We start from the raw sequence: 15463 nt of genomic DNA, 5'->3' as shown, positions 1-15463 counted from the left end.
GAGAAGCCTGTTCCAGTGCTTCACCACCCTCTCGGTGAAGAACCTTTTCCTCATGTCCAACCTAAATCTCCCCTGGCACATCTTCCTGGCATTAAATAATACTTGCCTAGGCATGCAAAGCCATTTCTTCTGCTGGAGATCACCTATTTCCAGGAAACCACCCAAAACCACCGAATTTCAGTCTACTTTGCACAGCATATTTCCCCCATCCCTTTAGCACACTTCTGGCTTTACCAAGCACCAGTACTCAAGTACTCTGGGTGAACCCAGAGTATAGGGTACAAGTATACAAGTACAAGTATACAACTGCTCCCAGTATCATTCAGTACCTTATAGTACACAGTGTTCATGTGAGAAATATAAATTCATGGTTTCAATTTGTTGCCTAATGTGATCCATTATTTGGAGCATGCATTAGGTCATCAGTAGTCCTTGTTTTCACAGCAGACTTTTTTTGCCTAATTGCACCACATGCAGGAGTCTAGCACCATACATTCAGTCTGGCTAAAAGAAGACAGTTTGCTATTTGCAGTTGAAATTTTGATACTATGGCAACATGGTTATTCTTCTATAGAAAAGAAATTTGAAAAGCTGTGATGTGGCATGTTCTTCATCATAAATGGCAGACTCTGACTCTCTTAATTCATTTCACAGGCGACTGAGAGGCTAAAGTAAAAAATTTTTTCCTGTGGCTTTTCTGTAACCTTGGAGTGAGGTGTAATGTCTGAAAGCATGCATCTACTGAGTTAGCAAAAAGAAATTCAAAGAGAGGAGAAATAATTGTAATAGAAATTAATTACATCGATTTTTAACAGCAGTTCCAGGGAGCATTTAAGGAACTACAAAATAGTGAGCGTGACATCTCTACCAGTCAAGTTACTAGTCTCTAGCAATCAAATTAGTGAACACGATGTATCATATTAGACAATGCAAACAATACATTGTTCCTGAACATACCTGCATACTAATATACTTAATTTACATTTTGTTTCTACAGCATATAAGGGAAAAAATGGAAAACATTAACAAAAAGTCACCACACTTCTGTAAGGGACACTCATGTCTTACACCTCTGCTGGAGTTCTTTGTGCATGTGGACAAGGTGGTGCAGGTAGACTCCATCCACTTGGACTTTCAAGAGGCATTCAGTGATATGCAGTGGTCTTAAAAAAATAACTGTACTGTGTTAAAAGGAAAGGTCTGTGCATTGATTCGTAACTCTTGAACGATATATATACAACAGAGGTTAGGAAGAAATCAGGTTTCACAGTGGGCATGTCTGGAAATTTTCTCTCCATATGAGTCCCATGAGGCACTCTCTGTGTTAAGGAACTTGCATTGCAAGAGCAGGCTTTGAGAAAAACACGTGGTCATCACAGGAACCTGTCTCTTTTGTTCATGTCATCACTGTGACAGCAAGAGGCGATCCTCAGCAACCAGTGCAAACCCATCATATGCCATCAACTTGAGAGAGCACCTCATAGTGTATTATTCATGCTGGTTGATTTTCCAAACTGGATCTTGCTAAGGCTTATGATTAGAAAAGTGCTATGCTCCAATTTTTTTGGTAAGCGTCCAGCTTTTATCATTCAGGTGCTGCAAAGCAATTCTTATTTAGTTAATTTTGTTCACATCAGTGCTTGTCCATTAACTGCTGGCAGCACAGCTTCACTTGGAGTTGCTATATTTAGTTGACTTTATGGATGTGTGAAACACACAGAGAAAAATGAAATACATATCAGCATGCAGGAATAAAAGTCATCAGTTGCCTGGATCACAAAGAATAAAAATGTTCAACACTTACTAGAAAAATGAATGCAGATGAGTCATCCTCACAGTAAGACTACAGACAGTTGGATCGCGAGTGTATTTTTTTGTTCTCCTTGCCTTTTTGTAATAAGAACAATGTATCATTGTCTCTCATGTATTCTGCAAATTACATAAGTGTTTTGCACACCTGCCATTTAACCTTTCAGTATTCTGTACCCACCTTGCTGTCTCCTGCATGTCTGTACAAGTTTTTAGCACGTATAGAAGAAATAGCTTGGAAAGTTTATCTTCACTTTAATGTCTGTGTCATTGTGGGAGTTCGTTATTCTGTGAACATCTTTTTAAACAAGTAAATACCTCTTCCTCCAACCAATATGGAATTATCTGGCTTCTAGGTCATAGAACTTGGCTCGTTTTTCTTTTAGATTAATCATGTCCTGGCCTAAAGGATCTGGTAAAGCTAATACACCACAATTTTGCAAACGTTGTATCAGACAATCTTCTGATTGCTCCACCACATCATTGAAATTAAATTGTGCATGCTCAGTTAAGGAACTACACATATCTTATCCTCAATAGGAACAGTATTTCTGAAAGAAAAATGACATTTTATTGGAATGAATACATCTTCATTTTTTTCACCAGTAGAATGGAATAATGCTTTATTGTCAGAAAATTGAAAGTGAAGTACTGTGCAGAAACAGGAACACAAAGGCCAGAGCAAAACTAACTATTTATAGCTGGGGCTAAAATAGTACAGTACATTTTTTAGGGAGTAGGCACAAGTGTTTGTCTCTTGAACACCCTCTTCTGTGTTGAAAGCTGGAGGTTTTCAGAGTCTCCAGCCTCTCTTTGCAACCTTACAGGATCTCTCCTCCTCTCACTGTCAGTCTCTGCTGCTTTGTGCTCTTTTCTGGACAAGGGGGTCAGCATCTGAATGTGTAGGAAAAGCACCCTTCTCTGGAAACTGCTGCAGTACCAGGCGAAATAAAGCCCACCTCTGTGTTAAAATAATTAGAGATAGATAGATAGATAGATAGATAGATAGATAGATAGATAGATAGATAGATAGATAGATAGATAGATAGATAGATAATAGATAATAGATAGATAAACAGATAGATAGATAGATGATACATAGATGATAGATAGACAGACAGATCCTCTAACTCCATCCCCTCTCACAAAACAAAGGGTAGGTTAGAGCAGTAGCTTTTTGGAGGAAAAAGGAAATGCTGAGCTATGCAGTGCTGCAGACAGTAAGCCTGGCCAGAGGACAGAAAAGAAGGAGGTTACCTAAACATCAACATCAGTCAGACTTATTACCAGAACCTATGCAGCAGCTTTCTTGCTATGTGATGACTTCTACTGCAATTTAGCTCATCAAGCCAAATGCTGGAAAAATGTTCTTTCGTTGTTCTTTATTTTTCTCCTTGGCACTTACTGGATTTCTCTTAAAAGAGGAAGATGTGACTAAGGCACCCCTACTCACAAGAGGTGCTATGGGGCAGATGGTGTTAGCCCTGCCTTATATCTGCAATGGTGAATTGTCAAAGCTTGTGACTCTTGACAGAAAAAAAAGTTTTTTTAGACATATTGTTCAACTTGGAAAAAGACATTGTAAACTTTCCAAATAGGTAGAATATCCCATCAGACACTTTCAAAATGGAAAGTCTCTTGGCTTCTCATTTATAGTAACTTCTAATTTGTAAGTTTCAGCTAATTCTAATAAAAATACTAATTTAAAATATAAAATTATTTAAACTGGAAGTATTCTAAAATTAAGTATAAGTTAAAAGATTTATTCTTTCCAGTGAACACTAACATATGTATGAGCTTGACCTTCTGCTGTCTCCAGGATAAGATTTTTTTCAAAGGGTTCTGTATGCTTTCCCACACAAGGAACACTATGATTTGCTTAGCTCTCATTACAGCAGCATTGATAATGCCCAGAACTATAAATGATGTTCAAATAATTATTTAAATGGAAAGTTAACAATTTAATAATCCTCCAAAATTTTCTGTGTTTCTCCTGGCTGTATTTTGAAAAGCACAAAAAATAAGTAGCGAGTGAATGCAGACAAACAGAAGGCAAAAGGCTGGCAGCCCTCTAAAAAGCTAAGAGAAATAATCTATTAATAATCTACCTGAGTCTTAGTCTTTATATATAGCTTGTCTCCATCTGCAGACAGGGCTGCTGCTTGTGTGGTGTTTTCATTGGGGCTGGAAGGATTACCAGTAGACCATCTGTTCAGTTGGTGAGTAAAAACGTGATTGACAGGTGCCACTGACCTAAGACAGACATCTCCATTTGGTGCTGCCTGCACAGTATAACTATGTGCTGAGTTGCTTGTTCCTTCAAATTGTAAATGGAATACATTCGCTCTGAGGTGATAGAATGTGTTTCATGATTCTTACAGCCTGTTTCTCTGACATGTATTCAACCACTATGTGCCCGTCTTCCTCCTTTTCAACTCACTAAAACCTACAAAGTCGTAAATCTAATCTCTAAGCTGGCGCAATGCTGAGGGGATGAGGCAGCGCAGATATCTGAGGACAGATAATCCTGTTTGTCTCCAGAACTGTGAAGGCTGCAGAAAGAACGGGCAATCTGCAAGAGGCCCTGACATTTGCCCATCGGTGTAAGGACGAGCCGTCTCTATGTTGTTGTCGTTCAGCCCAATGTCTGGGATTTGGTTTTGTTTCATAGTTAAATAAAAGTGGTGCTTTTCCAAGAAAGGTCACTGCAAAATTGGATTCAGGAACAGCCTTTTTGTTTCTCAATGTGGAGGCAATTTTTTCTCTACTTCAGGACTCACAGCTACCATGCAGACAACTGTCAAGCAAAGGAGACCCTCCAAAATGAAGATGAAGAGGATATTAGAGCAGCACAGTGGATTTTCAAGGTAAGATATCATCCAGAGTTATCCAAATGTCCTGAAGGAGGGGGAAAATCATGTATCTGGAATGAAGCAGAAAGTGTTAATGTCATATATAACAACCATAGGGTATTTGTCACCAAGACATCGGTATTCATGTAGTTTTCCTTTATTCCTGAGCATAATCATCTGCATTCTGTTCCTCAGCATGTTGCAACCACAGTGACAAAGGTGTTGATTTGCCTTCCTGTTAAGTATTTGCTTTCAAACAACATGTTAAACACATCCATCTAACTCATAAAAATGATTCATACTTTGTGGAGCTGATCTGTGGTTAAAAGGGGGAGGGAAAACATGCTGTTTCATGGTTTTTATACACTGAAAAGGTCTGCATTTTTTACTGATGCTACCTCAGATGATTTTTATTGATATGAATAGTTAACAAAAGAATATACCCCAAAGAAATCAAACACAGCATAATACTGAAATCTGTTAGGGCGTTAAAATCCCCTCTAGTGAAGCTGTAGAGTTGAACCATTTTGCTTAATTAAAAACAGCAGTCATCTATCCTCTAGATTTTGTCAAAAGCCTGAAAGCTGCCTGAGAGGTGAACAAACACTATAAATATAGTGATCAGCACACTCCTGTGCAGCTCAACAGAGCAAGAAAGACAGGTGCAAGAAACCGTATCTTATTAAAACCCTGGTGCAGAAGTGATGCACCCTGGTGCATGGTAGGGAAGAGAATGTGATAGCAAAGTCACGCGTTCTTGGAACCACAAAGCTTGGGGTTTTTTCAGACTAGCTTAGCACCAGAGTGGAGGTGGACTGAGGCAGCCAGTCAGGGTTGTTGGCAGTGTTGGTGAAAGGCAAGACTGGGGAAGAAGCCATTTCCTGTTGCACATCTGCCTTATGGACATTCAAGTTAAAGCAAGAATTGGCTTCCCCATCCCATCTCCTTAGCCAGTGCATGTCCATTTCCAGGAGGCCATTTCATTTTAATTACAGGAATACACTCATCAGAAATCCTAAATGAGTTTTGCTGAGAGGAAATACTCAGCCTGCTTTGCCACTATCAGGAGACTGTTTCTGATAATGAACCAAGTACACTCCTTTTAGAACTTCATGTCATTCTGTCTCATTATCTGTCGATTTAGCACACAAGCATGAGGTCTTCTTGAAGCTCTTGAAGGCAAAGGAGGTTTCGTCACAGGCACAGTGGCTCCTAAATTTAATCCTTGGTTGTCATACCTTCTGAAACCCATATACTGAGTTTTCCACAGCTCATGTCCATAGTAATTTCTCATTTAACCATTCTATTATTCACCCCATGTTAATCATTCCTTTCAGCTTGGTGATTGCTTTTACAGCTCTCGCCTGAAATCATAGTTTGTTGCTGAGCTTCTGAGAACGTGGTGCACAGGGCTGAGTCAGGGACCTCACAGAGGACAACATATTGTTTCTCTCCTCTCTGCTGTGAAAGGATTTATCTGCAGAGGAACCTAAATGACACTGCAAAGTTCAGGGCCTCTTACTGTCCACAGTTCCTTAAACATCAGCACTGCCAGCTTCCCCTCTCCTGCTGGCTATTCCCTTTACCTGGGTTTGTGCTTTCTAAATGCTAAATATTTCTAAGTGCTGCAGCTCCAGCAGTGTGACTCTCATCTCTGGTAGCAGGGACAGGCCAGGAGATGCTCTTCATAGCCTCAGCTGGGGTGAAACTGCTGTCATGTGAAAGTTCTTGGGTGAGGCTATATGCTCTAGGAGAACATGTCTCCAGAACTTCATAAATGATATCAGCAAATGATCCTTTCACACATGCAACATAAACAATGTTACTAGGAGTTGAGTCTACCACTCTAATGGAACAGGCTGCCCAGGGAAGTGGTGGAGTCACCATCCCTGGAGGGGTTTAGCAGACACAGGGATGAGGTTCATAGTGACATGGTTTAGTGCCAGTGTTGTGTTAACGGTTTGACTTGATGTTCTTGAGGGTCTTTTCCAACCAAAATGGTTCTGTGATCCTACAAGGACAGTGTTAGTGTTAGGAAGTTAGAAAACTTACCTGTCTAGAAATGCATACAGCCCTGAGGCTGGGGAGCTAAAATAAATTGCAAGCTTTACTTCATGTAGGAAATAAATATCTTTCTTTATTACTGATAGGGAACCAAGGCATAGGGGGTTTCCATGATTTCCCAGGACTTAGGATATAAATTTGAAGTTTGTAAAGTTCCAGACTAGTTTGTCACTTACATTCCCAGAACAGACAAGATCACATTAAAGCTTTTTTTTTTTTTTTTCCTGGTGACATTGAAGCCTGCAGAAAGTTCAGATTCTTTCTGGTAGTGTTTCTATATGTGACATTGATTGCTGCAAGGCAAACTATGTCCTTACACCCATAAATTTTCTTGACTGACAGGGACTTTGATCAGACTGATCCCCCTACTCCTCATTAATTCCCATGTTCCCTTCCGCCTTGGGTGGGATTTTGAATTTGATGTTTCTGAATGTGAGTGGTGGCTGCTTCTCTGAGCAAATTGCCATCTAATTCAACATGCCAAGGTTGAAATATTAAATAAATCGGGGCAAAAAAAATATTTTAAGAGAACACTTGAATTAGGTTTGTTTATTCTTGAACATGCTTTCAGCAAAAAACTGAATTACAAGAGAAATGTTTTGAAAAGTGGTAGGCAGAATTTAAAGGCCTTTTAAATTCTCTTCATGACATTTAAATTAACTCAGTGAGCCTTTCCCTCTGATATGCTTGCACCTTGATTTATAAATGTGTTCAAAAGCAAAAATAAATAAACTTTTTACAAGTCTCAACACAAGATGCAAGTACTTGCTTAATCCAGAGCTGACATGGACCCATTCTTGTGTGTTCCTAATGTACTTTTTGCCAGTTAACTAAATAAATACTCCAGAAACATTACACTGTGCAGGGAGATAGTGAGAGGTTGCAGATAGATCACAATGTTTTCTTAGTGACACAATTTGCCCAAAGTCCTGTTACACAGAGCTCATTGCCATCATTTCCTCAGAAGAGGATAAGAATGTTCACAAAGATGCCACATTATAGTTCACATCCAGGTTACATCTGGATTGGACCCATTTCACTTCTGTAACGTAATTATGATTTCTAAGCATAGAGGCTCCAGATTTGGTTGGATTTACATTAATAATACACCTACAGACAATAGGCAACTGGACAAGCACAGACAGGACAGCAGTGTCAGATCTAAGGGCACTAATAAGCATTAATGGCTTATTAGCAATTTCCACCTTGCTGGGATGCTGCCTTATGATCTGCACCTTGCTTGGGCCATCTCCATGTCTGTCCTGTTTGCCAGGTACCGTGGGGTGGGTTGGGCTGTGGACTCTCTCTGGCTTCCAGTTCACCTTCCCTGAGAGAGCAGCCCTATTCTTGCTGCTCCCTGAAAGCAGAATCTTTTCCAGCTCCTGTTGAGATTTGTCTTATCTGTAAGGGCTTTCTGTCCTCTGTTCCCCAAGGCATGGAGGTGAAGAAAAGCATAGTGTGAAGTGAGAAAGTGTGTGCCAAGGAAAGGCAGAGAGCAGCTGTTAAGCTTCCTTTAACATCAATGTGTAGGCTGAAGCCTAATAAGACCCTGGTTATACTGGCATTGCCTTTCTGCTTGCCAAGTCCTACCCATTTGAGTTCTGTGTGGGCAACCAGGCAGGAGCTGAAATGGCCACAAGTATGCTGGCTGGAGGAGGATCTCAGGGGAAGTATGGCATCCTTTTTCCTTCATCTAGCTGACCTCAGCTCTACGGAGATCTTTTGGTTTTGGAGACGTCAAACGCTATTCCATGAACAGCATGTAGTGTGGGAGTCCCTCGTGACCATGCATAGCTCATCTAAATTATTCAGCAACTGCTATGAATCATGATTTGTTTGATAAAGTAAGTATCCATTCACAAACAACTCCAGAAAGGCCAAAAATCATTAAGAATATTATTTGCAAAGGACAACATGCCAGATGAATGATTGCACTGCTTTGCCAAATACTCTAGTGTTTTCAGGTGATGAGTGCTGTCAGTCATGAGTTACTATTACCGTCAACAGTCCCTCTGAACTCAGATACTGTCTTTATCTTTTATAAGAGTAAAAAAAGTCCTGATATTAGTAAATATTTTCACCCTCTTCAGTCGATATAATCTCTCCCAAGTGCATTTTCAGGTCAGGATTGTTTATCTGTGAAGTCTGTTTTTCATACTTAGTCATTGTAGCATTTGTGTGTCTTAAAGTTTGTGATTGTGTCATAGGGTGTTAAGAACAAAATAAGCAGTAACTTAATACCAAGAACACATTCTTTCTGTTCTTTTGAACAGGTGTTGTGCTTAGTTAAATAGTCTGAAACATAGTTTAATAGTCACAATTTATCTCATTCATATGTTTGAGATGGGCAGGGGATGCAAACTGTATGGCTGTGGATTGAATCACTTGGCAGCTGACATTCTTCGTCTGCCAAAATAGTTATTCTTACAGAGCAGATGTAAAATTTGAGGCATATTTTATGCCCTGTTTTATTCTGGAGCAACATTTCAAAGGGAGACAGAATTCTGAGGGAGAACTGGGAGTATTACAGGGCATTTAGGACAACCAAGTTATGAGCAGCTGGTCTAAATGACAGCTTCTTTGATAATACAGTATACTTTTAGGTAGAGAAAAGAGAGAGTATTTTGCTAAATAGTTATACATTAAGATAACGAGTTAAAATTCTGTGCAGTTGGTTTTAAAGGTAAGCAAAATTATTTCTTGGACAAGCTGGAGAACATTATCTCTCTGTGGTGTTCTGTGCTGGTTAATTTTGTTTTCTTGACATGTATCCTTTATAACAAGGGTTTATCTTGTCCCTGAATTGTTTTTACTAGTTAAGAAAGGGCTACTGTGTATTTTTACAGACTGTATCAATCCTAAAGTATCAATCCTTTTGAGACCTGCAGTGTCCAGCAAAATACTGGTTCACGTCTTGTCAGGAGAGCTATTGGGCGGATTAAGGCCTGTCAGCCCACAATTCTGCAAGAGGAGCCAGGTAGAAACTGAATATGTTTCTCTTGTTTGCAAGATAATTCCTCCAAGGAAAAACTTGTTTCATGAATTGCTGCTTTCAGAAGTCACAAAGCACTCTTGAGGCACAGGAGGCAGCATTTCAGAGTTATGCCATACCCAGCTCTATAGCACTTGTTAGGCTCAGGTCATCTGTGCTGTGAAAAAAACTGTACTGGTCATTTGCGGGGGTAGAGTCCTCCCTTTCATCTGGTCATTTGAAGCAGGAGATCTGTTAGCTTAGCTTAACTTGTAACTATGGTAAAGACATTTCATCTTTGAAGGATTTACATTCATCAGGGTACGAATCTGCTGGTCAGGTAAAGCTCCTACAGTTTTCTGTGTTGGGTGAGGGAAGTAAAACAAACCAATAAGTTGAAAGTAAAAAGTACAGGCCTGGAATTAAAAAAAAAAAAACCAAAAAACACCAACAAAAAACATTGCTAGCTATTTAATAGTTATTCTTAGAGCTAAAACCAGAACAATCCGCAACAGGCCATGGTCACCCCAGTGACCAGCATCGCTCTGTTCTGTGTTTAGGTGCACTGGTGTCCCCTAGAGCCCAAGTGTCGGAGCTGGAGACCAAGTGTCTGCGTGTGTATGAGCAGAACTGGGACAGGATTCTGCAGAGGTGGTCATCAGCAGAAACACCAAATGATATTAGAGACAGTCCTCTCATTTGTGAATCTGAATGTCCTTATATACTAGTCTGGTCCAGGCAGCTCAAATCATTAAATATAACTCCTTTAAAAAATAATATGCTTTAATCTTTAGCGTCATACATGAATGTAAGAACAGATGAATGTGGTTTATGCTGGTATTATTCTATCAGGCAGATAAAGTTGTTTGGTTTTTCACTGTGGGGGTGGTTGAACAGTGGGGCAGGTTGCCCAGAGGGACTGTGAAGTCTCCATGCTTGGAGGTGTTCAAACTCTGCCCGGCACAGTCCTAGGAAGCCTGAGAGCAGGAGGTTGAACTAGGTGATCTGCAGAGGCCCCTTCCAACCTCAGCTATTCTGTGAAATAGAGTTCTTCACAGTGCCTTTCTTTTTCAACTGTTCTCTGATTACATGCCATAATAATATTTTTTTAATTCATGAAAGATTTTTCTTTTGCATCCAGAAACACTGTTCTGAGAATAGGTAGATATATTGCTCGGTGTTGTCGATGAGCCAATAATAGCTGCACAAACAGCAATCACATGGCATTATTTTGTAAAATTTGTCAAAATAATGAGGTACTACACATTAATAGGTGGATTACTTGCATATTAATGGTGTGCAAATTTTCTAGTCCTCAGAGATAATTTGTAATAATTTGCAATTGTGTTTTTACAATTTAATAATTTACATATTTTATGTTTGAAATAGGCCTAAACTTCCTCTTTAGCTGTGCACCTTTGAAATGGAAAAATGCAGAATTCTGGGCTGATTAGGATATCTCGGTCAGAAATAATTTAATTAATACAAAATGCAAAAGATAAACTGGTTTTACACCAGTTCAAGACGTTTTTCAGCAAAATAATCCTAGACTGGCCTGAATTACAGAAACCATTTTCATTAATATAAGATTGCTTTCTTCAAGTGGAACAAAATGTTATGCTGACTAATAAATAACCCATTCAGCCTAAATCTAAATCAACTAATTCAAGATATGGGTCATTTCAGATCTATGAATACATTAATTTAGGATATCCTTTCACCAGCAAAAATCATCAGTTTAGATGAAGGAGACTGGGGAAAAACAATCAGTCTCTCCCTGGAAGACCATGGAGACCTTCCTAAAAAGGCAGCTAGTTTGGCTGTCAGTCAGTCAGGAAGAATTGACCTTTACTCCATAATATGTCTCTGACATCCAGACTGATGAAAGTAAATGATTTGTAGTAAAATACAAAACTAAAATGAAGTAACTTCATGGAACACCAGCCCTGGAGTGATAAGACAGAATACAGTTAGTGCTGCTCTGATTTATGGTTTCTCTTAGAGGCCATCATGTGCTAGAGATCACCTGAGCACAATGTTCCCATCACACCCTGTTTTATTTCCAACACACCTCATATCCAAATGAAAGAACTGTGGTGCAGGTTTCTTTCTGCTCAGATTTCTCAGGGATTTCCAAGTGCCGGAGGAATCTTAAAGTGCCAGAATAAGTCATGCCTGGATTGCAGGTATCAGCCAGTCCACTCCAATTAGCAAATCCTTCCAGTGGCCAGGAGAATGATGTGGGGTACAGTATCATCAAAGGTGGTTCTGAGTGGGAGCTTGAAAGTGTCATCTGTCTTTTGCTGCTAAGATAACCATCCCCAAGCCCTTCATGGCACAGGTTTACATCACTTGCTTTTTGAAACCTCACTATCACAGACTCCACAGTCTAGGCAACCTGCTCCAGCGCTTCACCATCCTACCATTAAAAACCTATATTTAACCCAAATATCCCTGCCTGCAATTTAAGTCCATTACTCCCTGCTGTATATGTAGTGAGCATGAAGAGTAGTTTACTCTTTCCCCTTTCCTGTTTGCATACAATGCATGCTACCTGATACGCATTTCCCATGAGTGGTGCAAAGAACACAAGTCATGAATGAACCAGACTCTAGAGTAAAATAAATGTTTCTTTCAAGCCATGTAGAGTTTATGCAGTCCTACATTTTGCTGGCCCCTTCTGTGCAATAACAAGACAGCTCTTTACTCCTGTTTATTTGCATCTCTTTATAATCCAGTCAAAAGAAAGGTACAAAAGGAGATCAGGATATCCTACCACAAATACCTTCATTTTAAAGCCCAGCTCCAGGTTGCTAGGTAGCAGCTAGGCACATCCTCCTGGGAGCAGGTCAAAATCAAAGCCCACCAAGCCAGGAAATGCAAGGGAGAGACCTTCACTCTTCTCACAGAGGCCACATGGGAAAAGAGTTGGTTCTGTTCAGCCTGGAGAAGGCTGACAGTGGATCTTATCAATGCTTATAAATATCTCAAGGGTGGATGTCAAAGGGGGACCAGACTCTTTTCAGTGATGCCCAACGATATGATGAGGCGCGACGGGCACAGACTGAAACATGGGAGGTTCCATCTGAATATAAGAAGAAACTTCTTTACTTTGAGGGTGCCAGAGCCCTGGAACAGGCTGCCCAGAGAGGTTGTGGAGTCTCCTTCTCTGGAGACATTCAAAACCCGCCTGGACACATTCCTGTGCAATCTGCTCTGGTGAACCTGCTTTAGCAGGTGGGTTGGAATGGATGATCTCCAGAAGTCCCTTCCAATCCCAACCATTCTGTGATTCTGTGAAAGCACCTTTATTATGTACAGTATAAGTAACTGTATGTCTCATCACAAGCATTAAAAAACACTGAAGCAGGCAGAATATTTTTCCATCAGCCACATCCAAAAGGTGTGCTGAAGGGTAACACCTGAGAAACGACAGGGATCTGTGAGCAGGTGAACTGGTGCGCCCTGGGTCTGTGACAGCTTATTGACCGATTTTGATGTCTGAGAAGGCTTAGCCTTTCTCACAGCCCATTCTTGTGCTGGGCACTGAATCCAAAGAAACTTTCAGGAACTTAGGTGCTGAGATCTTGAGCTTATCAGATCTTCAGTCTCCTACCAGATGTGGCTGAAAACAGCTCAGGAGGCTAATTGTCCTCAATATTATACTTTTAATGTTATTCTCAAAGTAAAGCTAATCTAAAATACCGTATCAACAGTTAGAGGTAAGAACAGGCTGCAACAAACCAGGAGCTGCCAAATCACACCATCCAAGCAGCGGCTGATGATCTTACGAAATGTCACATCAGTTTTCCTGGTTCTCTGTTGCAAGTGCTTGATTACTCTCACAAGGATTAAAATTATTCTTAGGAGTTCAGAGATGTCAGGGGTAGGCTGAGGAGTTCAGACAGAGAAAGAGGAAGGGCTCAACTTTGGTTTGTTATTTGTTCAGGGTCATTTGTGAACACAGTCTAATTTCAGGAAGTAGCTGTGATTTTTCCTGTAACATCTTGTGTGATTTACTTTAGGACTCAATGAAGAAGAAACCAGTTCTTACTGTTCTGTCAACTTCACTGTTTCCTTTGAGGGTAATCAAGAGCAAAAATAGTGGATCATACTTAGACCAAGATAGATAGGATAAAGTATTTATTCTCGAACTGCATAATGATTGCACTTATTATGAGACATAGAAGGATTATAATATTTTAAACTATTATTTTTCTTGCATTGCAGTGCTTGATTTTGGAAAATCGGTGGTCTCCTCTTTTTATTACCAAACTGATTTGTTTAAACACAAGCAATCTTCTAGGAGGAATGTCTTTGGGGAAGGGAATGTCCTTTTAGGCATTCCTTGCCCATCCTGGAGTTTAGTATCCCAAACAAACTTCACGCCCTTTGTGGATTTTGGTGCTGGGAACTTGTGCTCAAATTTGCACAGGTGCTCAGGCTGTGCAGGGGAAGTGGCTGAGTTGCTCCTCTCTGTCCCTTTGTCCTGTTTTTTCCCTTCCCAATTCTTGTTCCTTTTACTGACCCATATTACCCAGAATTCTGCATTTCAATAAACGTGACATCTATAACATCTATATATAATACAAGCTCTAAAGAAGAGGGTTAGAAGGTGTTTCTTGATTTGCATTCAAATCTTCTGGACGACTTAGCGTGGAATAGCTGGATAGTTCTCCAGTCAGAAAACTGAAGTGAGTCACAGCCTTAAATGCCAGGGACATTTCTTCAAACTAGCATTTCTTTATGTTCACTGAAATTTTTCATTCTGAAAGATGGTTACTATTTTTATGACAGACTAGCCTTCCTCACTGCACTGTGTTTATTCTGCTCTTCCAGACCCTGTACAGATCAATGCATGCTCTTCGTTTCACTACAAAAATAGCATCTGCTTGAATGATTTACCTGATCAACAGCAGCATTCTCAGACTATAAAGTTGTTTCAGAGGCATAAAAAAGCTGTGCTTTCCTGACTATCATACTGGGTTGTGACCAGACACACTTTAAACAGAAAGAAATGCCAAACTCTACTGGTTTCTTACTAGCCTTTCCAAATCATCAGGAGAAATATGTTTAAGTTGTTAGAGATCAGAGAAGAAAGTATAGGCCAGTGCAGGCAGGACACTTCCAGTCTCACTTTGTCTTTTCAGTGTTCAGTTAGGAGGTAGATTTTAAGTGAGGCTGGAAGGGCCATTTCGCCCACCCAGGTGTAGGATAAGATCTTTCAAAACATAGTGTAATGGAGAGAAACCACCACAAGAACGGTCTGTTACTGAGTTGTTTTGAACAACGATGCATAAAGGTGGGGTATAAAAATAGGTTTGTCCAAATTTCTACCCATCTGGACTGCTGTTCTCCATTCTAATGACACTTCTAGAATCTGCAGCAAAGTGCGGTGTATTTCTGATTGCAGGGAAACATGACAGACAGCCCCAGAGTGGCCAGAAGAAGAGGTTCAACCTGCAGAAAAGTGTTTCAGTCTCTCTGAGCATCAAACAGGAGAAATGTGGTTTCACAGGAACATATCAAGTGCCTTCCCCAACAGCTCAGTAGCTCTGAGATTTTTCCGCGCGCCCCGCCCCTTCTCTTTTTTTTTTTTTTTTTTTTTCTTTAGTTCCTTGGTATCTATAACCTGTAACTTGGTATCTGGTGCCAAGAGAGACCTGGGAACTGATGCCATTTGTAAGCCTCCTCCTAAGCCTAAAGCAAGCATGACATTTAGCCAGTAATTTGTGCTGTCTGCAACCACAGTCTCTCTAATCCAGGC

The 15463-nt window shown here is 40.2% G+C and overlaps 1 protein-coding gene across 1 annotated transcript in view; it reads left to right on the top strand.

Annotated features, from left to right (window-relative positions):
• Positions 1-4553: 4553 nt before the first annotated feature.
• Positions 4554-15463, top strand: part of RGS20 (regulator of G protein signaling 20) — a gene marked incomplete at both ends in the record, with an annotated part of 40921 nt that continues 30011 nt past the window's right edge. Inside the window, one exon of the mRNA XM_082044670.1 lies at positions 4554-4676. Within this exon, the coding sequence (XP_081900796.1) occupies positions 4554-4676 (123 nt within the window). The remainder of the gene's footprint in view (positions 4677-15463) is intronic.

This window comes from Streptopelia decaocto (assembly GCF_964273445.1).
Source record: "Streptopelia decaocto genome assembly, chromosome: 2".
Taxonomy (NCBI): Eukaryota; Metazoa; Chordata; class Aves; order Columbiformes; family Columbidae; genus Streptopelia; species Streptopelia decaocto.
This window is presented reverse-complemented; position numbering and strand designations above follow the sequence as displayed.